The sequence below is a fragment of the Monopterus albus genome, unplaced genomic scaffold, assembly GCF_001952655.1.
Source record: "Monopterus albus unplaced genomic scaffold, M_albus_1.0 scaffold117.1, whole genome shotgun sequence".
Taxonomy (NCBI): Eukaryota; Metazoa; Chordata; class Actinopteri; order Synbranchiformes; family Synbranchidae; genus Monopterus; species Monopterus albus.
Genome location: NW_018127997.1, coordinates 1,178,900 through 1,206,228, shown reverse-complemented (window position 1 = coordinate 1,206,228; position 27,329 = coordinate 1,178,900). Strand labels below are relative to the sequence as shown.

Sequence of the window (27,329 nt, the reverse complement as noted above, 5' to 3'; positions counted from 1 at the left end):
AGTGTGTGCTCAGTTGTGAGGCAGTAGCAGGGTCTGGTGAATACTGCAGCCTGCCATGTGACTGCCTGCCTGCCACTGTCTACTGCTGGCTTTGATATGGAAATCCAGCCAGAAGAGCCTGGAGAACCCTTAAAGGGACAGAGGAGCAAAGAAGCAGGAAGGACAGCAAAAAGCATAAAAGCAGAAAGACAAAAAATCCTTAACCTTACTGTTAATGAGGAACAGGATTAGAACATGGGCTGCGCCACATTTTTCTGCCCAGAAAAAGTACATAGTATAGTATATTATATTCGAACCTGGTCCAACCCTGACACAGTTGAGTTAGTATAATATTTTTCCCCTTAAAATTAAACAAAGCAGGCATTTGAGGGCTCCAGCTGTCTAGCCTAAAGTTTGACCTAGGAGTCCGACCCAACATGGACCCGAACATAGAAAGTCACTTTCGGCTTTTCCCGTTTAGGGGTCACCACGGCGACTCGTCACACTGACGACTCGCATGTTGATCTTTGGCACGTGTTTTACGCTGGATGCCCTTCCTGACACAACCCTGATTCGAACCCGAGGTGCCGCAGCGGCGAGAGCGCTGCACCTTAACCACTAGCCTACCAGGGACAGCCAACATGGACCCGAACATAATTTCTAAATTTCTGTCCAAGCCCTCAAATAACTGATGGGTCCTGTCAAACATGGTACAGGTATCTGCAGAAGAAAAGACATTATATAGGCCTCAAATCCTTACTAAGTATTAAAGTGACTTAAATCCTGTTATCAAGGTCCTTAAGTATTGATCATAATGACCATGTTTACTTGGTAGATTTTCAAGCAATTTCGTGTCACGATTGTGTCATTTCAATTGTTTTGTGTAAGGTGGTGATCTGAGTCTTTTTGACTTGACATTCCAATAAAATCAACTATTTTTTAATAGTCTTTAGTCTTGGCTCATGTGAACAGTGATGTGAATATTGTAAACAACCAATAGGTGAGCTCCTTCCAGCACCAAACAGGAAGCAGCATAGCGGGCACAGAAACAGCTGTTAATCCATGAGACATTTACGGGTACATATGATGGAGACTCCATGCTGTTGGACCGTTACAAAGGAGGAGAAATGGGTGCGATTGTGGACTGAGCAACAGTGTCTGTCTGACATGCCATCCAATTTGTACTGTGACAGAGTAAAGAAAGAAAAGTTGGACAGACCTCACTGTGCCCTTTCAGTCAAATAGGGTCGTGCCCACATTCTGTTGTGTCTTTTTTTGCCAAGCAAAACACTGCACACACAAGTGTAGCTGTAGTCAAATGCAGGAGCATATGGGAAGTAGTCTCCAGAGAAATCTAGTTGCAGTCTTGCAAACAGTCTATGACTAAAATCTCATTGTCTTTAGATGTGAGAAGCTGTCAGACTTTAGTCTTTTTGTCTTATTATAGATAGTTTTTTAGTGTAAGGCCAGCTTAAGTTGAGTTTTAAAATCATATTTGTACTGCAATTTCTTCTGTCAACAAGTCATCAGCCAATAAGTGGCGACAAGAGTCGGTCTAGCTCTGTTGTTCAGTGTTGTCTCTGTGTGCCTGTGTTGCAGGTGCGATGGATGATGTACTGGATTGTGTATGCCCTCTACACTGTCGTGGAGACCGCCACTGACCTAACACTGGCATGGTGAGTTTCACACAAACACACACACTCTTATATCAGTAAACATACACAAAAAATACAAAACAGTCTGTTATGTAATTGTTTTCTAAACAAAACCCAACAGTCCTCTCATGTGTATTGTGTGTTTAGGTGATGACTACATGTGGCATTGATGATATACTGATTCTATCACTAGTGGAAATTCCCTTTCTAATATGAATTATGTTAATATATGGGATTTCATATCAACTAATGTAATTAGAATGGACTTTTAATGAGGGACTGATGAATGTGTGGAACGCAGTTCTTTTTCAATGTTGGTATCGTGACAACACTACTTGCAATGTAACAGTAATACGGCAGTAATGTAACTGAACTTGCAATGTAACAGTAACGTAACCTATGACTTCTCATAACCTACACTTTAAGAACTTTGTATGGGGTTTTTTTCTTGTGTCTGCTGTATTGTAAAGCGTGACATCTAAGATACATCTTACAGATAACCTACACTTTAAGAACTTTGTATGAGGGTTTTTTCTTGTGTCTGCTGTATTTTACAAAGCGTGACATCTAAGATGCATCTTACAACAGTGGTTCCCAGCCCTTTTCAGCTGGGTGTTCCCTTCTGTAGAATGACAAGTGGCAATTTAAATGTTTAATTTAATGAAGGTACATGTTCTTAGTTTAAACTGGTGACTGTCTGTGGCTTCATCCTGTCCTCTCTGCTGGACATATACATAAACTGCTGTAGAGGAACATTTTCTTACCATGCTTGCAGCAGGGGATGTGAAAGGCTGCATATTTAACAAACACATAACCGGAAACAATCCTAATATGTTTCTTTTGTTTGTTTTTTTAACATACTGAACAGGACATTTTATAGGGTATAAACTGGTCAGTGCTCTCTGCTTAATACTGAGAAATGTATATGCAGATAGCTCCATGGCACTGCTAGGGCCAATGTTGTCAAAGCATGTTCTCCCACCAATTAGTAGTTCTGCTTACATTTACCTGAATCCAGCCTTAATCCTAACCCCAACCATTCATGCACAGTATGCCTAACGAGAATCTAACCCGATGTCTTGTTCAACAAGCATGAGCGCGCTGTTGGAGGGAAAGCACAGCTAGTAGCAATGTATCGATTCTATGGAAAATGAGTATTGAAACTGATTCTAAAAATTTGAAAATGTATCAAAATGTTTATTTTAGACAACACTGGCACTGTGGATAACAGCACTGACAAAGCTACATGTTTTGTTACATTAATTCCTGCAGTGAAAAAAGGGCTAAGGCAAAAGTTACTTTATTGGAATGCTCTGTGTGTGTACATGTCCAGGTTTCCCTTGTACTATGAGCTGAAGATAGGCTTTGTGATCTGGCTGCTGTCCCCCTACACCAAAGGAGCAAGTCTCATTTACAGGAAGTGTCTGCACCCTCTGCTGTCCTCCAGGGAGAGGGTAAGATCAGTCCATCTGTCTGCCTCTCTAGACTGGGATCAGTTGTTGTTGAGAATATTAATAGTCACATTGCTTTTTACTTGATTAAACTGTCCACTAGAAAATGTTATTGATTGTCTCTCTCTAGGAAATAGATGAGTATATCGTGCAGGCCAAAGAGAGGAGCTATGAGACCATGGTGAACTTTGGCAGGCAGGGACTGAGCATTGCAGCCACTGCCGCTGTCACTGCAGCTGTCAAGGCAAGTGTGTCTGTCTCCTATATGCACTAAACATCTGATGTTTTTAAGGGCTCTATTTTACTAATTACTTTAATTGTTAATAAACTATTATTACCAGCTTATTCAAGATACCTTTCTGTGGCAGTTTGGTCCACTCGTGTGGTACTTCAGATTCTTTTTCCCTCTCACTAACATCTGTGCCTTTACTGAAGAGAAACATTTTGAAAATTGTTTCTGTCTGTCTTTATGAGATACTGTGAAAGCTTTAGCCATCTTTGCTTAGATACAGTGGTGCCCTCTACCGGTTTTGTACAGCACAGAATTCCAGCAAATTTTGCCAAATTCAAGCTGCTGGCACAGAATGTTCTTGATTTGGCTTGCTAAATCACACTTAAGAGAAAAACAGAAAGAAGTAGTGTTATTAATGTGGACTGCACTGGAGATGCATTAAACATAACAGCCAATCCTAAATAAAATCTCAACTTGAGTATGATATTGTATCATTGTACTCATCCAAATGTATGCTCTGTGTGTGTCTGAAGTTTTGCGTTGTTCCTCAACCATCTCTTAGTATAAGTGAAGGGTGTGGATGTGTGTGAGAACTAGTTTCATCAGCATTGCGCAAATGCCTTAGTGTATCAGATAATCCCTGCTGATCTCCTGTCTAAGGCTGTGCTGCACTGAGGTAACCCCAGCCAGTGGAATCATGTCAGGTTGTTAGCTCCACATTCACTGTACAAGCCGTCTAGATTAGGTGTGGTGCAGCGTGATACGATACTGGTTTTATGAGTAGCAGTTAATTACTGTGTCCAACCAAATTTGAATGAAGACTCAACTAATGGTTATTTTTATTATCAATACTGTAAGCGTTATCAGTACAGTTGTTTGATTTATAAACAGTAAGAGAACAGCAAAAAATGTCTCTTGGAATACAAGGTGACATATTCAGATGTCTAGTGTTTTTCAAACAACAGACCGAATCCCAAGGATGTTCAGATTACTGTGCTATAAAAATAGGAAATCGTTTTTTAGAGAGTGAAAACATCAATTTTGGAGAATATTTGCTTGAAAAATTACTGTTTCTGAGTTAGAACATGCGAGTTCTCGTCACTGAACAGAAAAAATGAATAAGCGTAATTTGCTGGACTTGTTTTTAAATGTATTCTACCTAAATTCTTAGCTGCTCCAGGCTCTAGTGGGACTCAACACAAACTCACACCATAAGATGCTCCTAACTGCTCTTTCCCCCTCCCATCCTGCTTCCTGAAGTGCCCACATAAACTACGATGCTTGGTCGCACAAAATGTAGTCTTCAGTCTAAAGCTAGACAAATCTGTCTAATGAATATATTTGCCAATCTTGAATTATTCTCATATTTTATAAAAGGTAAAATCATGATCATACTGAGCTGTGAAAGTTACTGAAACAAACGTGTTAGCAATGTTCCCACCCTTAAGTCTTTTTCTTGTAAATCATGATTCTTTTCCCCCTAATGAAGCTTGTCTGAGTGCATTTGACCTCTTCTTGTGTTCTTGTGTATCAAGCAACAATTTGCTCACTACTGCCAACTGGTGGTTGGGTGGATAACCAATTCATCTGTGACCCAGAGAATCTGTTAGCCTTTTTTTCTTTTGATGACGTCATCAGTGACTAGTCGATGTCGACTTCACTTTTCTAACAAAATATTGACTCAAACAAATTGGAAGTCTTGCAACCCCTACTGTCAACTTCACACCCTGCCCTGCAGTTTGCCCCCAGACGCCGGGACAGTACAGCTCAAATGCCACTGGTGAATGATCACTTCATTACTAAGAGATCTTTTTAACAAAATCATATCGCCTGTCTAAGGATTTACATTTTTGTTTGTGACTGAAATAGGGGTGTAACTGTGGGCAGACACATTTCGGTATGTCCTTAACTTTTGAAGTCACAGTCTGGCTCATTTTTGCTACAGTAAGGGAAATAAAATTGCTTGTTATTTTTTGTGAACTTTTGTAAAACTCAACAGTTTAAATGCATTCATTTTTTTTAAATTAAACTTTAAATGAAACAACATATACAAAATAGAATAAAAACTGCTGCGAAACTGTAAATCCCCAAGAAAAATAAATGTACAGCACGGCAGAAAGCTGCATGGTATAAACAGAATTAGGTGGAATGGGGAGCTGGAAAGATCAGTGGTGGTCAAGAGAGCTACAAAGTGAATGAGGAGAGAAAGTGGTGTGAGCAAGAGCAAAGTAGTCAGGTGTCAGTTTGTTTGTATTTTATTTTATTTCATTTCTACCCTTTTTAGAATTGGATTTTTTGTCTTAAATGATTGTATTCATTTTTAATGTTTAATATTTGTAGTGGTACCTTTTGCCTGTATAACACACTTGCTTTTTTGTTATGTGCGATATAAATACAGCTGCCTCACCTATTAAACACTGCATGAATCCTATGTCACACTTTTCCCCCTAAGCTCTTATCTTCTGCCTCTCTGCTTTGTTTGCTCTCTGATAACTACCGTCCTGCTTTGTGATTGGGGTTGTGTTTGAGTTTCACCACTCTTAACCAAAAAACAATGGTATTGACAGATGATCAACAATAGTATTGGAAAGTTCACACAAATTGTAATTCATATTTTTAGACCCCTGTCTCTCTTGGGATGCATGGATTTACTCCAAAACAAAACTGGATACCATGATATAAAAATACACTGTTGGATCCCTATTGGTTTACACTATCTTCTTCAGACAACAAAAACATACTAGTAAGCAGTAGCTACACAGATGGAATTTGGTGCCTGGTATTAGCCATAAAATGTTTGTTGTTGTTGTTGTTTTTATAGAAATGTAGGAAGACTGTTGGGCTTCATTCACTAGTGTCTTTCTAAGTTTTTGCTTAAATGTGTTCTTAAGAAAAGTTTGCATTGGATTCATAGCATGTTCTTAAACCTCTAAATTGTTCGCACCTTTGAGCTTACAATGATGAATCCCATTGTCTTCATAAGTTGACAACACATACCAGTCATTGCTATTTAGCCAAGGTAAACGCCCCACCAATCCCTATAAAAAGGCTGTGCTCTTCAGTGTGCGTAGTCTGCTCTTAACTAAGCACAAATCCCAGATAAGATACCATTGGTGAATGTCAGAACCTTCATGTAAACTGTGTAAGTGGGTTTTAAGAAGAACCTTCTTCTTAAGAACAGTTGGTGAATGAAGCCCAATACTCTTTAAGTGGTTAAGTAACAGAGGGCTCAATCACAGCGTATCCAGTGGTCATCAGAACAGATTAAAAGGACATTCTGTCATTTGTCCCTTGACTGACTCTTCATAGCTGGTTTGGTATGGTATGTGTGATTTGATCCTCCAACCCCTGCGTGGAGGTATGCTGACTTCCTGCCTGTCGTCCTTAGTTATTGACTTAAGTTAAATCCTTACCTCTTGATTGCCACTGTAGTAGTACACTTTTGTAAATTTAGAAATTGAAAAAAATATTGTCAGATCCAGACATTTCTGTTCTTGGGTCTTCTAATACTTTGAAGATAGTACAGCAAGACTTTCAAGAAAACACTTAAATACACATGCTCCTGTCAATGTTGGTACCAATTTACAGAAGTGCATTCCAGGTAGTGGAAAAGCTGTATCACTTTTGCTGTGCATCTTCTGCTCAAAGTATCTAACCACCATGTACGTGATGATCTGATTTTAGTGAGACAGAAAGCTACATTTTACTTCTCTTTTTTTGTCAAGATGATGTGTGGATCTGCTCCAACTTGCTTGCTAGCTAACCCTCTTGTGACTTTGTTTCTTTTTCTCTTTCTCTCCCTGTACTGACATCCTTCTTTTTTCAGGGTCTCTATGCTTCAGCAGACTGCTCTGAGAGGTAAAAATCAGTCAGTGTAAGCAGCATGGACAGATGGTTTCCCTGCCATTTCATTCCAGCATTATTCTCCCATGGCACCATGTACCCCATCCTTTGATTTTCCAAACATTTCTGTTCTTTTACCAGACCTGGTAGCTGAGAGTAAATTTCAGTGTCAATTTCCATCTTCTTCTTACTGCTGTAATAAAGACTAAGTATTTGCAAAATACATTCAACTCAATATTTACATTTTTCTTCATTTATGTCCCTTAATGTCTGTAGGATTTCCCCCCTATGTTTAAAGTGCCCATGGCATATTCATTTAGGGTTTACTGCCGGCTGTGTGGCAGGGAGGAGAGTCTGAGGCCTTGGACCGACTCAACAAACATCTGGACAAGAAGGTACATCATAACTCTAAATAGTCTAATTATTTCAGAATGATAAAACAAGAGGATAGTTTGTGAACGAACACACTCTCTGCTGCTGGTGTTGAGTCAAAAGTGGACAGCACAATGAATTGCGATGGCATTAATATGAATTTCTCCTACATAGATAGGTCAACGACGGTATATGTACTGATGAAAAGGGATGTAACACTCCAAACAAATCGAGTAGTTGAGAAACCCCATATTTTAACTGGCATAATCCAGACATAGTAATTTCTCCAGTTTTACAACTATTCTCTCTAAGATTACAGAAAGAAGGCATTAACAGACATGTAATGTGTGTTTTTTAAACTTACCGTTAAGTCCCACTGAGTAGTGGAAACATCACTCCCTTTCAAGTAGCTCCAAGGTCAGTAAATCCAACCAGTGGTCACTGCGTCTTCTCCCACATGACCACATACAGTCCCAAAATAGTGAAATTAATTCCAACAGGTAGTGTAGCACTGACAATAACATCATGGGTCGTTACTCCGCTCGTTAACCAGTAACACATCACATACAACAGACAAACTGGCCTCAAGCAGTCAAAAGAAACAGGTACTGTGCACTCGGGGTATCCAGCATTGATGAGCTGACCATTCACTGCTGTGGGGGCTTCACTGGCTGGCTGCTTATAGGTTAGATCTGGTCAGGTAAAATGGTGAGTCCCTGTACAGGAACATTCCCGGACATGCAGTAACTTCAAGCCCTGTATTTTTCTCCACATCCTGTGGTCACAGTGCAGCAGGAGGGAAACTATATCTACAAAACCTGGCGCAGTCAAAAAATTTAGCTTTTACAATGGCACCAGTTGATGTTTGCTTTTTTTTTATTTTTTTTATAAGCCTTATTGAAAACATACATAACAAACACGGAAGTATAACATTTTGCCAATATGGTGGGGTTGCCGGTGGATGTCAGGCAAACTCACATAAACACTCAATGGCCTGAATTTATGCCCATTCAAGGAAATCCTTAAACTATCACATGTAATACTTTATTTTGGTAGAAAAAAAAAGTCTCGCAAGCAAGAGTTTGCGAGATGTGTATAAACTGAGTTACCTCTGCATAGAAGTACTAGAACATACAGTATGTACACCTCATTTTTTGATCTTTAGGTCATGTCTAAGATGATAATTTGCTGTTGTAACACTAGATAAGTCAGAAAGCAAGGAAAAGCATGCCATGGGCCCTTTAAAATTTCATTTCATTATAACAACATAATCTTCTCTTTCATTTGCTTTAGGTTTTATCAACAATCTCTTCACTTAATTTTTTGTCCTTTTCTCCTGTTCCTTATACCCATTTTGTGAACTGTATCTATCATGATGTTTATATCATTGTAGAATTCTGGGTTCTTGTCAATAATATCTTGCCATCTTTATTTTGTGCTATGATAATTAGATTGTAGTACCTTCTGTACTTCAGTGTTAGACATCATATAATATTAGGGATTTTCCAGTAAGGCTTTAACAGACAACTAGATCAGATGATAGATTAGTCCCTGTTTTTATATATCAAAATGCAAATATAATATAGAGATTTATTGTAATACTCCACTGTAGCGAACAAGTGAGAGCAGCTGTTCAGCTTACATCGGTTGAGAGCTGTGGAGGACCACTTACACATGAATCAATAACTGGAGCTGTTTTTAAGCAGCTGGAGCTCAGTGGGGGGCCAAACATAAAACAAGTTTACTCTAAAAAGCTCAGTGGACTTTATGACTCTACAGAAATGGTGTGAAAGGTATCCACATCCACAGTACATGGCTAATATACTGTATATTAACTGTGCACTGAGTGAACAATAATGCTCTGCTGATATCTTGTTATTTAAGCTCTGTTTGACTGTGGAATATTACCGGATGTCTGTCCACCGGTTTTTCACCTAACATGGAAGTGACAAGCCTGCGGGCATACATCGAAGCTCTATACCAGTCATAAGGAAGTGACAGTCTCAGTTGGTTTTTGGTCAGCTCATAACCAGTATCTAGTTTGGCTTTCAAAATGCATTCAGTCAATAGAATATTTATCAGGGTGGCTCTTTAATTGAGGTGGCATGTCTGTTTGTATCACTTCTGCAGTCAGTTAAGTTATGATAGTAACCCATAAATAACTAAACAGCACTCAGAGAGTGCAAACCTCCACCAAGGGTCAACTGTTTCTCCATAAAAGCCACAAAAGCAATATTCCCATGATAGTTTGGCCTTCAAAATGTGATTGCCTGACCATGAAAACTGACTGCTGGGATTTTGGAATGTCGCTGATATCATTATTAGTTTGAAATGTATTCAAGAAAAACATTAGACATGACAGACATTCACTTGTTGGTGTAGGGGTGAACTGTGGGCAAAGCAGTGAAGACATCACATTTGTGTGAGTTTGTGTTCTGCTTGTTCAACAGCTGTTTGATAAACTGCTCATATGATCTCTGTTAGTGGCTGATTGGTGCACTGTGGAGTGATCCTTCATTCCTGTGCTCTCCCTCTGTTGAGCCGTGTGTGTCTCCTCTAGACAGACTGACATGGAAATATACAGAGGAAAAATCAAAGCAGGACGGTCTGTGTCAACCTGTGAGATTATGCTGGGTGATGGTTAAGGGAAGCACGCTGTGTACTGCTCGTTAGGTTCCAACAGTGTAAATGCCGCTAGAATGTGCCGGTGGAACACTGGCGTACTCGCCGACATGGAACTGTGCTCTAAACGAGATGTAGCTGCCTGCTAATAGAGCTAGTTTGGTCAGAGCACTCACATCCCCAAAAATGTTGGAACAAATTCTAAATCAGCATACATTGATTGACAACATATTCTCAATCTAAGTGGCCAGTTTGTTGCCTGAAAAAAAAAAGGTAAAACGTAATAAAATGGCATAATACCAGTCCTACAGATGAAAATATTAACAGCTTTGAGCCTGGCTCAAAGTCTCTGCCATCAGGCTCTTGCTGCAGAGAGTAGACCCCCTGAGCTTCCCTCATTTCACCTGATAAACTGCTCATACAGTCTCTGTTACTGGAGGAGCACATCCCCTGACAATGAATAGACAATCATTAACTTTGTGTATGTGCTCACAGTGATCAGCATATACAACAGCAGAGACTCGCCGACAAGTCTGTTCTGATGTGGTTAAGTGATAGTACTCTTCCACCTAAAAAGAAAAATTAAACATTCTTTATCTATTAATTTCACAGAAAAACAAATATGTTCAATTAAAGGCGATCAAGTACGCTACTGTGTAATGGCACCAACACTTACATTCATCAATGTACTTGTCTTACCTGAACACAAGGTGAGGTTTTTTGACCTCAACAAAAATCTCACTGATGTAATATTGACTGGTTTGTGTTTGTATGTGTCACAGGGTCAGGGTGCCATCACCGAGAAGCTGCGTAGCCTGAGTATGCATGACCTCACACAGATAGGCCAGCAGGATGACGGAGGAAATCAGCTGTATCATTACAGCTCCACTGCAGCCAACCCCGCCGCTAGAAGAGCTCAGAGCGTTGATGTTTCCGATGGACCAGGTACACACACAAACTAACAAAAAACTATGATTTTTCAGATTTTGGATGGAATATGCAAAAGTGACCGGTGATAGAAAACATATTCTAAGATATTTCAAATATGTTCTTCATTTAGAGCAGATACAGAACATCTGATTCTAATCTGATTATATTATATTAGAAAACACTTCTCACTGATATGCTCTTGACCATGGAAATAGTACTTTGACTGAAAAGGTACCCTTCTAGCCTACTCACCACCACTTCTCACAGTCTTCCTCAGTGGATAAAGTTTGCTTAGTATTCCGTTTGTGACACCACCATCTCTGAGGTAAGTGAGAAAACTTTGCTCCCTGAGGAAGATGAAATGCTCTTAGAAGCGCTCCCATAAGAAGCTAGCAAACCGATCTTGAGTTAGGTTTTTTTATTTTTTGTCAAACATTCCAAAGGTTTGCCAGGTGATTCATACAAAAGGTAACCAAAACCCAGAAACTATACTAACAATAAGAAATGCTGAAATGTAAAGTTCAGAGAAAAGAAGGACAATATATGCTTAGAAGCCTGATCTCATCTTGGAGAATTCAGTGAAATCTTGGGAGCCAGGCTTAGGAAGCCAAAGGAGAACATTTAACTGTGACAAGACTGGCTGCTGCATTTGAAACATTTTAATCTTTTAAGCTGGTTGCTGTAACTTACATCAAAACCTGCACCCCATCATAACCCAGTCAAAGTTGAAATCACAGACATCATACACACAATTGTGAAACTGACCATTTCCAGTGATCTCATTATAACAAGAAGCCTCTTGCTATAACAAGCATTTTTTTGAGATATGTTCTCGATAAAACATGATTTTTCTCATTATTACAACATACTGCATTTTCTCCTTATAAAGACATAGGCAATTTTCTCGCAATAAAGTGAGCCCTGCACAGCTTGGGGTGAGTGCAGCACACACACTCACTTTGAGCAGTACACACAGTCAGTTCAGCAGCTTCTCTCTCAGCAAAACCTCCCATTTAAACTTTTCACACAGTGACCAGTGTTGTGCCTAGGAGGTGTGCTCCAGCTGGTCCTTGAGAATCACTGATCTGACACTTAAATCTATGCACAATAATGAGCCCACAAAGTAACACATGAGTGTAGCTCATGAGCAAACACCCTGCACATGTCCTGATTATATTTCAGGCATTACTGACAACAGGTGAAGTCAGTGTGGCTGCTAGTTCTCACACCATCTGCGCAGGCTAATATTAAGGAGCAGAAATGATAAAATCCACTTTAGGGGTGTGTGACATCATATTAGATCGAGCCCTACATTTGAAACTACGTACTGTATGTCAGACGCAGTTGCGTAATATTTGAACAAGATCATTTAAAAAAATGTATGCATGGTGCGTACAGGATTAAGGCTGCAGGCACCACTACGCCTACAGCTATATATCTTTCCACAGTTAAATAGAGTCTTCATAGTTCAGCTCTGTGGACTGCACGGGCTGACCTGCCTTCACTCTGTCTGGTGTGGGTTAAATATAGCTATAAATTTGCATTAAATTAATTAACACATAGTCATGGAAATCCCTCTGTTACTTGCTCTGTTCACTTTCAAACCATAGTCAAGTTTAAGGACCTCACTTCATTAAATTATTTAACTTTTAGTTGTACTGTTTCAGTCTGCTTTTAATTTTTTGCCAGGTTTCACATTCTGTCGGTACTTCATCTTGTAACATCAAGCTTCTGGTAGGTCTACCAGTGTGTCAAAGCCAGAAGATTAAATAACAGTTTTTGAGGGGAATGGGTGGGGGGACAGTGGGTCAAAGCATTTTGTAACTTCATCAATAAATTAAAGATATTTTCACCTTATTGCCTGATGAAGCATCAAATAGCTACGATATCAGCCACCTCTGAAGTGGATCGAAGCCACCTCCTGACAGCAGCACACAAACTGACTTCACCTGCTTTCAGAAATGCCTGTCAGATGCTGATCGGGACATGTGCAGGCTATGTATTATTTATAATGGCTCATCAGCTGCTTTCATATGTTGTTTTGTATGCCCATGTGTAAACTAATTATTGTACGTAGATTTGAGTGATTCTCAGTGACTGCACACCTGCAGAAAAGTTAGAAAAACTTTCAAATATTTGAACACAAATTACTTCTCCCTCCAACCGTAGTAAGGGAGACAAAAGGCTAAAACTTTAATTTCTTCAAACCGAACCTCCTCTGTGCTGTGCAGACTGGTCTCTATGTGCAACCGTCTGTGAGACGAGTGCACAGGAACTGGCTTGTTCTGATGAAAATTAGGCTGTAGCTTGTTGTCTACCTTACTGAGGTGGTAAAAGGTGTTGTATCTGTTATAACAACGTTTCATTTGACTTTTTGATCCAAGAACTTGGAAACTTTGCAACTTTACAGAAATCTCAGCAGTGTCTGTTGTCATCGCCCCAGGACACTTCGGGCTATGCTATAATTCACATCCTGGGTAGTAGGCTACCATGTGGGGGGGGAAAAACTGTCAAAAATCTATTCATCTATGAAAATTTGTAAATGTTCTCACCCCCAATGGAGATATCTTTTGAGGATAAGCATCCATGAATTCTGTGTCCAGCTGTGTCAGCTCACCTGTCACTCATGCTTTATGCGAGTAACCTCAACCTAAAGCCCATTTTTATGCCTCATGTCTATTTTCTGGGGCTATGCACCAATTCCACCAAAACAAAGAAAGCTTGCTAGTTCCAACTAGAAATCCTCAAAAATAAAGAAATACATTCAAATACATAATCTGTGATTTGTTACATCAGTCCTACTAAATATACAGTTGTTTTATAAATGTGTGTATTTTTGTTTCCTTGTGTTTTACACTATGTGCTACATATGACGCTACGTGCCACGCATGCTATGCTTTCAGTGTAGACATTCTGAAAATAAAAATATATGATATGACTAGCTATTGTATTCACTGGGACAAGTTGAATTTAAATAATTAAATTACACCACCACCGATGATGAGGTCATGACATGCTCACCAGGACGTTGTTCTAGGAATACAGATTGTACCAGTCTGAGTAATCCAGATTTCAAGACAACTTGTACAGGTGGACTCGGGAAAGGTTTCTTGGCCTGCTCCTTGATATAAAATATTAACAAATGTATGCATTTTATGCAGAGCACGCCCAGACTCAGAACTGCCACCATCAAATCCCCCCAAATATCTTTCATAAGAGTGGTGGCACATACTGTTGTGGTTGTATCACCACACCATGGTTGCATCCAGAAGCCACATCAGCTTTTTATTTTGATTGTGTTTCTTTGATGTTTTTTCCCTTCCCTCCATCGTCGCTTGCATGATGGGGCTTGCAGATTAGCTGACGTTTCAGTCAAAGCACTCTGCAGTTCTGTGTGAGAGAGAGAAAGCAAGAGTGTGTGTATGAGATGACTTCCCAGCAGACAGAGGGAATGAGATGGGGTTCAGTGGGATGTTGGTGGAATGTCAAACACATTCCCTCTCTTTTCCTTTTGTCTCACTCACACTCACACACACACACGCTCACAAGCAGCCAGTCAGTGAGGCACGGTGAGTGAGAAAGGGGGTGGAACGGGCGGAGAAAGAGGAGACTGGAGTAGGAGATGGATGGAGAAGAGGTAGACGGGTTGCTGGAATGAAGGCTGGTAGACAACATTTGAATACTGAGTGAGGCAAGAGTGTGTCATGTATTCAGCTCAGCAGCAGAGAGACAGAGATGACGGGAGGGAGAGAGACAAAGGAAGAGAGATGTTTCTGACCATCAGCTGCTCTCTGTCACATAGCTTTCACATCTGTGAAAGGTATTCACATGACATCACACACCTTCTGGTGCTGTATTGGAGATCCTCTGTTTTTAGGCACCAGTTGTTTTCTACAGATGGTTTTTTTCAACAAACTGTATGATTTGTCTTAGTGTCAACAAATCCCATATACAGAGCAAACCAACATGAAATGTAGGGCTGTACCTGACTAAGCTCTTTGTCATAGATTTCCATTGTTGTTCTATATCTAGAGACATCAACGAGCCACACTGTGACACTTGGTAACGTGCCCTCAGTACCATGAACATACACTGAAGTTCCTTTTTTACTCAGTCCCACTGTCTTGTGCCACAAATACTCACTAGAGCACCATTTGTAGTACTAGATTTAATGGATAATTTTGTGCTGCATCACAAGGTTCATATCACCAGTACCCTTAGCTGTAAGGTCATTCCCATCCATCACAAGGTTCATATCACATTTGTAGTACTAGATTTAATGGATAATTTTGTGCTGCATCACAAGGTTCATATCACCAGTACCCTTAGCTGTAAGGTCATTCCAACCACTGAAAACACTCTCACATCCTCAAGATAAATAACACTACACCAATTTTCTGCAGCATCAATTAATTATAATAATAATAGTTTTGAACCAATCAAGTATTTCACAGTTTGTATTTGTATTAATATCACCAAAGTTTTATTTTCAAAGCTTATCATTGCTGTTTTTATTTGTTTATCAAAACCTTTACATCTTCTGCAGTTTAGCCCTATTCTGTCATCTATGTCAATATAAGAATGCCTTTGGAAACTAGGCTATATCAGCAACTGTCAAAGGAAAAAATATCACACACTCCATTAAATTCAACAAACATTGGGTGTATATTTATTGCAATGTACACAGCACTGTGTATTTGCTGACTGAGATGATAACCCTTTGTAAACTAAAACTGCTTCTCACAAGGATAGAGCACAAACACAGTGCTGTTTAAAGGCAACAGAATAGTTGGAATGAGCCTAGTGAATAACAGAAACAGCAGCAGCTCAACAGCAGGTTAAGACATTGTAGATCAACCCTTGTCTACTTCCGATGTGAGGTAATGTGTTGTCTAGAGGAACTTAGAGGATTCCAAAGTCCTGAGTGGACAAGCCGTTGTGCTACTCTGCCTGTCCTTGTAAGATGATGGAGCCTTGTTTAATAAGCCCTTGGCTCCGTACATGACAGGGCGTGCTACACAACATGTAATTCCTGTGCAATTGGCTTCTTCATTTTAGAGTGTAAATTTAGGAGCATGGGAATCGGTCCTGCTCGAGCAGCACTGGAGCTAGTCGTTGTTGTTTGCCTAATTCAGATTTTGTCCTGTGAACTGCAGGCTGGGGACACTGAGGTAGTTTCAAGTTTTCAACTTCAGCATTCATATGGTATTTTTATTCTTGTACTTGAATTTGAAATCTCATGTGAAGCTCACTTTGGTCTCATCCCAGCTTCTTTCCTCTGGGAGGGAACAATGGCATGCTGCTTCCAGCACTGGAGAATGGGAGGTGTTGTTTTATAGATTCCAGATGTGACAACAGCAGCAGGAGCTAGAACCAGAACAAATAGAAAGCACTTTGCTTTTCACATACAGACTGTGCTTTAATAACAGTGTTTGACTGCCGGGGTATAGTCTTAGGCATTGCATGGATGTCAGGATGTGATTATGTGGTAATACTCTAAGGGGGAATATTTATTAAGGTTTTGCTGCTCATTTTCTGGCACTAAGTAATGAAATTGCGTTAATATTTACTAAGGACTGACTGAGGTTTTGTGGCAGAGAAACAGCACAGGAATTTGCATCATTTTCTGGCACTAAGTAATGAAATTGCGTTAATATTTACTAAGGACTGACTGAGGTTTTGTGGCAGAGAAACGTTACAGGAATTTGCATGTTGGGTCTCAAGCAATATGTATTTTAATGCATTCCCTTCAGGGATGCAAAAATCAGGGAGGAAAGAATATAAATTTGCACAAGCTCCCTCAGCGCCTGATTTACTGGGGCTACAGCAGAAGGAACTGTGGCTGGAATATAACATCAGGAGAAAGCAGGTGTAAAATCTGTGGTCCTGCTGTCAGTTGTTAGTCGTCTAAGACCTCTTTGGAGTTAAGAACATTTTTGAGGAGGGACAGGCTGTTTGTAAATCACATCAGTCACCAAAAGAGACCGTGAGGGACTTTTACAGGCTTCCAGGTCAAACCCTGCTTTAATTACTGAACAAAATAAAAGATGGTTACTGGCAGTTCAAAAATGCATTTGTTGATTTTTCTTCCAGTTAAAGTTTGGTCAGTGTGTAAACTTAGACTTTGTGCTACATTTCCTATTGGTCCACACATGCAAAAGCCTACAGATTCAAGATTTTATTTTTTTTTTTTATTAGCTATGTATGCATAAACAGTCTAGGCATATAGGAATTCTTGTGCAGCTCTCCTTTGGAGTCAGGTAAGGAGTCAAAAGCCAGAAAGAACACGTAGTCTGAAAATAAAAAGGCTTTAATTACTGAACAAAATAAAAGATGGTTACTGGCAGTTCAAAAATGCATTTGTTGATTTCTTCCATGTTAAAGTTTGGTCAGTGTGTAAACTTAGACTTTGTGCTACATTTCCTATTGGTCCACACATGCAAAAGCCTACAGATTCAAGATTTTATTTTTTTTTTTTATTAGCTATGTATGCATAAACAGTCTAGGCATATAGGAATTCTTGTGCAGCTCTCCTTTGGAGTCAGGTAAGGAGGCAAAAGCCAGAAAAAACAGTCTTAAAATAAAAAAGTTATATAAGGGCAACACAGCATTAAAACTGCACTACGCAAAACTCAGTGATCAGGTCAGATGTCACCTTCAGGCCCAGGAACTTGTGGCTGTCAGCCCTCTCCACCTCAGTCCCTTTGATGGTCAGAGGCAGCAGACAGGAGGGGTTCTTCGTGAAGTCTACTTATTTCTTTTGTCTTGTTAATGTTGAGGATGAGGTTTTTCTCCTCTCCATAAACTAGAATGTCATTCACCAAGCTTCTGTAGCCCGACTCGTCTCCCCCCTTGATGAGGCCCAGAATGGTGGTGTCATCAGCATATTTAATGAGGATGATGATGATTGTGTCATGGTTGGAGACACAGTTGTGGGTGTACAGGGTGAAGAGTTTGGGGCTGAGACAGCAGCCCTGCGGTGAACCTGTGCTGGTTGTGAGCTCAGCAGACACCTGCCCTCCCATTCTGACCACCTGTGGTCTTTCAGACAAGAAGTCCAGAATCCAGTTACAGGTGGGAGTCAGGACCCCAAGGTTTGTCGGCTTCTCGATCAGCCTACCCGGGCAAATGGTGTTGAATGCAGATCTGTAATCCAGGAAGAGCATCCTAGCATACGTAGTGCTGTTGTCCAGGTGTTTCAGGGCATGGAATAAAGCCAGAGCTGTCGTGTCGTCCACTGATCTGTTGGGGCGGTAGGCAAACTGGAGGGGGTCTACAGTGTCCGGGACCATGTGGTTAACGTGTGTGAGGACCAGTTTCTCTAAGAACTTCATGGCGACTGATGTGAGCGTCACTGGCCTAAAGTCATTCAGAGTGGATGTATCTGATGTCTTATGTCTACAGGCAGTGGACCCAAAGTGGAGGTGTATTCACAGGGGTATTGCTAGACATAATGCTGTACTGGGGCTCAGAACCCCAATGCTCAAATCATAATTGTTTTCTTGAATGTCTGCTGCATGAATGAAATGTGCTACATACTCTGCTATGTGAACTTCCCATGCCTACCCCACTATTCTACTGCTGTACTGCTCAATCAGTTGTTATATTTTGCTTTGGTAACACTGAACTATTCTACTGCTGTACTGCTCAATCACTTGTTATATTTTGCTTGACTCACTGAAAAGTAATTTCAAATGTCTCTACTGTACAAAATAAACACAAGAAAACGCCTTAGCTAACGTTATAGCCTAGCCTAGCCATCATAGCAGGCCTGTGTAATCAATGACAGAAATATTGATCTACCCGGCTATCGCAAATGTGTGATGAATAAGTGACCAAGTTATTATCCTTGCTTAATCAGTTGTTGGATCATGCTATTGTATAACTGACTGATTGGCTGAAAACTAATTTCAAATATCTCTACTCTGCATCAAAAGCAAACACTAGAAAACACCTTAGCTAACACAGTAGCATAGCCAGCCTAAATAAAGTGACATAAGAATCGATCTACCCGCGTTTGCACTGTTTTGGCATGTTTAAATGTAGTTCTTCAACGTGATCATATATTGGATCGCATTCAGTGTGGTTAAGGAAATGTTAATTAAATGTACTTGCTGCATATTGTATATTACCACAGTAAATGCAAGTAACCCTCAATCTGGCATGCTGCATTCCACTTCTGATCTAAAGGCATGCTGTACATGTCTATATCTAACGGCAGGTGCCATTTAGTGTAGGTATACCTCCAGCGGCATGGGAAACAGCACTTGCCAGTCTGCTTATTTTAATGGCAGGTGCTCATTGGCATCACCGTGCCACTTCTTATCTAATGGTATACTGTTAAGGATATATAGTTTTAATGCATTTATTTTGTGGAACATATAACCTCTGTATTACCTTTCTAACTGTTGTGTATCTGTTGCAAGAGAGCCAGGCAGGGAGGCAGCAGTGGCAGCTGATGTTTGCTGAGTGACTGCTGACCTCTGCTGGACCACCTGACTATCACAGCTATCATATTTAAGTTCATCCAGCTTCCTGCACAGGCCTGTAATCAGAATCTGAAATACTCAGCAGCCACAAGTAATCATCAGGGTTTGTCAGACTTCCTCTCGCCACTACTGGCATAACCCTAAGCCTTTCCCTAAACCTTACCAAACCCTGAACTTACTCCAGCCTTCACCCTAAAATTCAATGAGTTACATGGTGCGGACCAAGGCGAGTCCCCACAATGCGAGCACTCCCAGGTGCATACACTTGCATGCTTTTGTATAGCTATCCTTGTGAGGACACTCATTAATAAGATGCATCCCAATGGCCCTAATTTTAACCATACCAAATAAAAGCCTAACTCCAACTCTTACCTAAGCCTGATTTTAATATGAACCCTAAAACCAAGTCATAACGTTCCAAAATCCCTCTGAAGCTGTGTTCACTGGCTAAAATGTCTTTTAAACAACAAAATGTCCTCACAATGATGGCATTGAGGAAAAAAAAACCCAGTCCACACAATGTAATAGACACACACACATTATTTCAGCCTGATTAGGTTGTTTTTATACTTGGTCATCCTAAGTTCGCATTCAGACTGCGTGTCAAAATGCAGCCCTCTCCATTCATTTCTATGGGGGATTGCACTGACCACAGCCAGCACCAGCACTGCAGGGGGCTCCGGGAAAATGATGCAGCCCTGTGTGCTGAAAAAGTTTAATCTGGTTTAACCTTTGCTGCACCAGACGCTGACATCATCGGCCAAAGGCACTGTGTTGACCAATCACGTATGGGGGACAGTTGGAACGTGGGTGCCCACAGAAGGAAGACTCTTTTGTTTACCTTGTTAGCATGAGCATTCACTGCTATTCACTCTCAAATTTGGGCCACAGTTAGAAATGCCATAACAGCACACAAATGGTATTTTTAATCTATCAATGCAGGCACTGGTAGAACATCATTGGTAGAATTGGTGCTAAGGTAGTAGGCTAAACTAGCAGCATGGCAGAACGCAACGGAAACTAGCAGGCTGGAAGTGTGAATGAAGCCACTGACATTGACTCATCACAATGTGGCTGTATCATACATGCCTACAACACTCCCCCTGTAGCCCCTCACCCCCTAACCAATGCAACCACCTGCATAAAAACACAGCAGGGAGTTGCATTTTACTGCACTCAGTCTGAACACCCGCTAACCTCGGCTGTGAAAAGGATGTGAGATGTGCAACCAAACATGGTTTCCGAAATATTTATGTTATTGGGAAACAAATCTGAGTCTGTGTTTAAGTGTTCTTGTTTTGTGTGTGTGTGTGTGTGTGTGTTTTAGAGTACTTTTATGACCAGGAGGAGAGAACAGATGAAGAAGCAGAGGCAATCTTCTCTGAAGATGAGGCTGTTAGTCAGAAGGGACTGAGACGATCACAGAGTGTTAAGATCGCACGATCCAGAATCCGCAAAGATGTAAGTATTATGATCTGTTTCAAGTAGCAAAAGCATCTGTTATATCTGTTTATAAAAAGGATATGAGAGAGGGGGTTCTCAAGAGTTAGTACACATAGGGTACTCTGTTTTGAAATCAAAGAGCACAGCTACTCAGGTTGTATAAACACATTTGTCACAAAACATTTTTAATGTAATATTTTTGTATTATTTTGTCACCAGGCTCGTTATGGATCCCTCAAGATTAAAGGCAAGAAGAGACCAGTGCTGAGCTCTGTTAACTATGGAATGTGAAAAACTACTGCTGACACACAAACACACACACACTCGGCTGAGTGGGGGAGGCTCTTGTCAGCCTGTATTCCACTTCTTCTCAGTCTGACTCTTTTCTTTGCTGAACTCTAATCTAGTTGTTGATGAGCTTTCTGCACACATATTTATTACTTAAATCATCCAGAACCAGTCTTTTAGAGATGTTATATCTTTGATGGGGTTATCCTCTGCCTGTCTTTGGGTTTGTGGCATACATTGAGGAACAGAAGTATTTGAACGCCCTGCGATTTTGCAAGTTCTCCCACTTAGAAATCAGCTTACGTTCAGCAGTGCAAGACAAATAAATTCTTTAAAAATCATACAATGTGATTTCCTGACATTTTTATTTTAATTCTGTCTCTCAGAGTGGGAATGCACCTACCATGTGAATTTCAGACCCCTCCATGATTTCTAAGTGGGAGAACTTGCAAAATCGCAGGGTGTTCAAATACTTCTGTTCCTCACTGTACATAATGGTTTTTGTGTGGACTCGTCTGTGTTTTATCTGTTTTTCATTAGAATTATAGCGTTTAGTTGTGGGTTTGATATATGTGTAGTCTTTTAGATTTTAGATCCATCTGACAAGTTTTGTGGTACCACTTTCTAATAAGGCATCCTCTATGAAGAGTTCATAAACTATAACTAGTGGTTTAACTAATAGTTTTGTTATTTAATAATGCTTTATGGTAAAAAGAACAACTTCTGTCTTTTTAAATTTTTTTTGCTGGTGTTTATTTGCCTCCAACGTAATGCTTTCTTTAGCTCTTTAATTCATCCGGGAGCATCTCCCAGATGACAGCTGGACCAAGAGAAATTAATTATTTCAACACAAAACATAGGCAGGTAGGTTGATAGCTTGTTATTAAAGCATTTAACTTGTATAAATGCGGACCTTATGGCTTAGTAGAAAGTTAGACCCATGGCCCATATTAAAGCTGCATTATTACAATGTTTGTCCACTTGGGGACAGCAGAACAGGCTGTAAACATGACACCTGACATATTGCCTCATAAAATTGTTGTGGTGAAGGTGCTAGCAGCCATAGCATACATTTGGTGTGGTTTTCACTTTTAGTTCACGTCACACATTGAGTGAGATTCCTTGTATTAATGTTACACTGTTTTACCATATTACAGAAACAGTTTGCCATAAAGCTGTTTGTCTAGTTTTATGACAAATGAATTGGTAGGTGCCCGTGTGTACTGTTGGTCACTGTTAGGCAAAACTTACACAGTTTAAAAGTGCATCTGGATCAAATAGCTGTATGTGCAGTGTTATCACAGATGTCCTCTCAGCTCTACATAGTTTTTAAGCTACTTTCAGCTCATTGCTTTGCTTTAATGGCCAATGACCTTACAGTCTTGACCATGCATCAGCACTCTAGTCAGCCTGGATTCAAGTAGCTGTTTTCAGATCAGCTGCTCCACAGAGCCACTGTACAGTTCCTGCTCAGCAAACCAAACAGAAGACAGACTCCGCTAGAGACTAGCTGAGGAACGTGAGACACAGAGTAGAAGTCATTACTGTAGGCTCTTGACCATGAAAAAAGCTGATATTTTAACAGTCTGGAAGCCCAGTTGTTTTTCATTAATGGCTTATAAATGAACTACAAAGCATTGAAATGATTTTATTACACTATCAGCTTTAGTCCAAAACTCTTTCATAAAGGGTGCCTTTTTTACTATGTGATATCACATTTGTGTTCAGGTATTTTATCACTGAGGAACTTTTTCTTAGTAGATTCTGACACTAGTGTTGGAGTCTGCTAACTTCTGAATGGCTCAGTATACTAAGGGAGACTATATTTACTTTGGTGGACAGGTTTAGTTGACACAACATTCCCTGTCAAAGTGGTGACGATATGAGTTGTAGCAGGGTACCAGCTGTTCTGATTTGGACCTTTGAACTAGAAGAGAGAGCGGAGAAGAGTTGAATGTGTCAGTTGTGTAACTGAGACTGTCTGACTGAAACACACTTGAATCAATCATAAGAGCAACAGTGAATGAACACTGTCCTCCGAGAGAAAGCCAGTGAACACCAATGAAGAGAATACCAAATACCATTCAGAAGGCCCAGCACTCCTACTCACTATTAATGATAGTTTCTTATGTTCTTGCTTTTTATTCATGTATTTTTATATGGCTGTGTCCTGATCACATTCATGGTAGTAACTTTTTAGCTGTATTTTGTAGTATCAGTGATGCATTTTGAATTTTGTGTGTGTGTGTGTGTGTTACCTTTGAATCAAAAGTATTTTGTATTGTAAACACCTGTTTTTTGCACACAGACCTCTCAAAACCCTTTTTAAAATCAATGCTGTTGTTGCTTGTCATCTCATTTTTATCATTTTATAATGTATTTGCTAAGGGAGGATGCACCAGGGAGCTTAATCATTTCTGATGATGGATACTAATACCAGCAGCATTGAATGGCATTTTAAAGTTTGGCTTGTTTTTGTCCTCTAGTGCTGATGTCAGTGCTATACCGCTGACAGGGTTAAGAACAAGATAAGATGAACCTTTATAAGTCACACAGTGGCGAAATTTACAAAGCTGCTACAGCAGCAGCAGGGATCCTAGTTCAGCTAACGTCCTCCTGTCACCCACCACCTGCGCTGGGTCAGGGGGACTTCCCAGGACAGAGCTGGCCCTCTTGACTAGTTGACTTGTCCCTCTGTAGTTGTTGTGGAGAGATAAAGGAGCCATTTTCTGTTGTTTCTCTGAAACACCGTCCTTCTAGTCTGTCGCTAACAACAAACTATAATATTATTATTACTCAGATTGTAATACCCTGTCCAAATTCAAAACACAATACAGAAATCCAAATTTGAAGCTGTTTGTCTCGTGGTCCATGAAAGGACATTTGTGAAATGGATCTCCTCACTTGCTATAACCAAGGTAAAACCCAGCACAAGCCAGTGCAGCAACACAGCTCATAAAAAGGCCATCGCTCACTGGTTATAACACAATATGTTGTCACATGAAGTACTTCAAATGAATTCAGACCTGTAATTCAAGCAGAAATGTGACTATATTTGTTGAAAAAGTGACTGATCTTTCTTTTTTCACTTGTCACTTATCTATATCTCTAGGGTAGCCTCTGAACTGACTCTTTCATACATTCAAAGATATAGTATTATGGTCAGTACAAGTCTTAATCATTGTGTTCTCTGTAAGACCTTGTGGGTAACAGAGTGGGTTCAACAGTGCTCCAAACAGGCTCATGGACAGGAAGCCATAACCCTGTTTGGACTGAGGTGCAACAATAAGCCAAGCTTGCTCATGTCATGGTGTCCATTAATGCTCATAACTGACTAATGATACCAAAGTTTTGTCTAGTAGCCCCAGTGGTATGTCTGGGGTTTGTTTGGATTGCAAATGCAATGAAATAAAAGCTGTCTGATTACAGTAAGGGCAACAAATAGAGTTGAGTCTGTTGTATTATTCTCAAGATGTGATTGTGATTGAGTAACAAAAACACAACGTTTAGGCCTTATCTTAACAAGGCCATTTATGCTACGTACCAATAGTCTGGCGTCTGATTATTACTCAGCATTAAAGCGAAGCGTCTGTCTAATCAGTGTTAACTTGTTTCCTTTGGCTTGAGCAACCACTGAGAAAGAAGTCACAGAGTTGTCTTTCTTTGGAATTGAAATGCAGCAGAATTAACCAGCTAATGATAGCTGCTATTGTAAAACCTGTTGACTTTGAATACAGAGAAATAAACCAAGCTTACAACCCCACCTCACTAGTTAGCCAGGAAGTTAGTTTAGCTAGCCAGCCTTGTTTAGCTAAAATATTTTGCAAATTAACATTTCATTTATATACACAGCTCAAAAAAATAAAGGGAACACAAAAATAAGACATTCAACTATGTTGTGTTCCCTTTATGTTTATTTATTTAATACCAGACTTTCTATAGTTCACATGGGTCTCCATATTACCAGAGTCTGCTTCATAAATGTTTTGTGATGAAGATCTGTCACAAAGGTACCTTGGAGTGGAGTTTCCTTTTATATTTATTATGATCCACCATGCATCATCATCATCATCAGAGAAAAACAGATTCATTACTATCGCCTTTGTTCATCATATAGCAAAATACAAAAGAAACTCAGTGAATTAGCATTTAAACATTACATGAAAAATGATTATACACATAAGGTCTGGTTCCTCATCAAAATAAACAGAACAGAAATGCTTGAAACTGACCTTGGGTCATTTAAGTCTCTTCAACTAGGACGCATCTGACATCTGTGTGACATCATAAAGTGAGTGGAGCTTCTCAGCAGAGCCTATAGGGCTCCTCCTCTGCTGCTGCTGCTGCTGCTATCACCATGTGGCAGTTAGTTTGTGGTTATATGGTTAAATGCAGTTTTGTTGAAAACATACCTAACTCTTGAGGTCATCTGAAAGAGGGGTCCTCTGTCACTATCCAGTTTTACCTTTTGACATTTGATCTTTATGAACCTCTACAGTTGCCGTACAGGTATAGTTTATTAATACCCCAGGATTAACAGACGACCCAGCAGCGACCTCCCAGGCAGATGAATCTAACATTACACCTGTGTCTAGTTTACAATGCTCATCAGGAACAAACATGTAGGAAATGAAATTCTATTTTGTCTCTGTGGGCTCTATTTTTTTTGCATCAGTCCAAATGCAGTTTTATGCAAATTTTCTCAGGCACAAGTTTATCTTTTTTTCAATCAGCACCTGTTTAGCAATTTTCCTGCAACCAACCAAACTTGTTAGCACTTGTTTCTTCACCGTGCTTTTGTCGTACCCTCATAAACAAGAAACAGTATTGGGTGTTGTTCAACCCAAACCCGGGCAATGTAGGGGTACTGGTATAAAACAATAAAGAATAAAAGCCATACCCAGCCCTACTGAAAATCTTGAGGAAAACACTGAGTACTTGTTAAATTAAATGTTTTATTCTTCTTTAAGATGCCAATGGATACCAGCATGAAATATTACCTATAAGTCTAAACATATAATGATTACAGTAGGGAGGTAAAGGTATTTGAACTGGCCTTCAAACCACCATGTCAATCCACACCTTTCAGGTGGCAGAACAAGAACACATCAGTCTTATTACTCCAACTCACATATCACATAACAACACACATATCAATAAAGACATTGAACAAGTCTTTATCTGAAGAGAGAGAGAGAGAGAGAGAGAGACTGGGTTTAAGGAGAGAGAATCAGACCCTTTCCTTATGTTCAGCTCTAAAATGATCTCAACTCCACCCTCACCATCTCATGGTCAAAATTCTGTTTTGAGGAGCTTTGTAATACTAAAAATGACATTTTTAGTAAGATAATTCTGTCCACACACCGTTGGCTGAGAGTAAGTTTGTATTACAAGGCTATACAATACTTTTGAGCTTTTTCAGCAGGGGCCAGGTTAATCACGGCGAGCCAAGCCATGAGCAACCACAACAATGTAAGAGCAGAAAACAACTTAGGTTTGAGAGGGGTACCATCATCAGGCTGACCCTGGTCAGTTCTCTTACCAGTTACCAAGCAGGACCACGAGGTAATGGTAAGCATGGTGTGAGGTCGCAGCGGAAATACATGATCACGGCACGGCACAGCATACTTCCAGCAGGCTACAGTAGATACAGATGTAGGCTTTTGTTAAAAACCAGAGAAGAAAAGCACTTTGGAGAGCTGAGATCATTTTGGAAGTGCTCTTTTCAGTTAGACTGTTTTGTCAGATGGATGGTTTGGATAATTATCTTCTACACAAGGCAGAAGAAAACTGCTTCCATCCATCTTAACCCTACAAAACCATTTGTATCATATTTACTACATGAGTTTCTGAGCAAAAAAAAGTTGCCAAAAATGTCCCATTTATCCAATGTGATACAAAACAACAACAAAAAATAAATAAACAAACAAAATAATATGGCACATTTATTCCTATATGCCTGGACTGTCTATGCATAAATGGCAAATAAAAATCTCCAATCTTCTTCTGGATTTTGTTAAAAGGT

At 40.0% G+C, this 27,329-nt stretch overlaps 1 protein-coding gene across 1 annotated transcript in view; it reads left to right on the top strand.

The window, feature by feature from the left end:
* The window catches only part of reep3b (receptor accessory protein 3b), a 37,278-nt gene extending 15,666 nt beyond the window's left edge, over positions 1 to 21,612 (top strand). The window contains exons 3-8 of the mRNA XM_020611746.1: positions 1,579 to 1,655; positions 2,968 to 3,088; positions 3,216 to 3,329; positions 10,937 to 11,099; positions 20,901 to 21,034; positions 21,236 to 21,612. Coding sequence (XP_020467402.1) covers positions 1,579 to 1,655; positions 2,968 to 3,088; positions 3,216 to 3,329; positions 10,937 to 11,099; positions 20,901 to 21,034; positions 21,236 to 21,307 — 681 coding nt within the window. The 3' untranslated portion in view covers positions 21,308 to 21,612. The remainder of the gene's footprint in view (positions 1 to 1,578; positions 1,656 to 2,967; positions 3,089 to 3,215; positions 3,330 to 10,936; positions 11,100 to 20,900; positions 21,035 to 21,235) is intronic.
* The last annotated feature ends 5,717 nt before the right edge of the window (positions 21,613 to 27,329 follow it).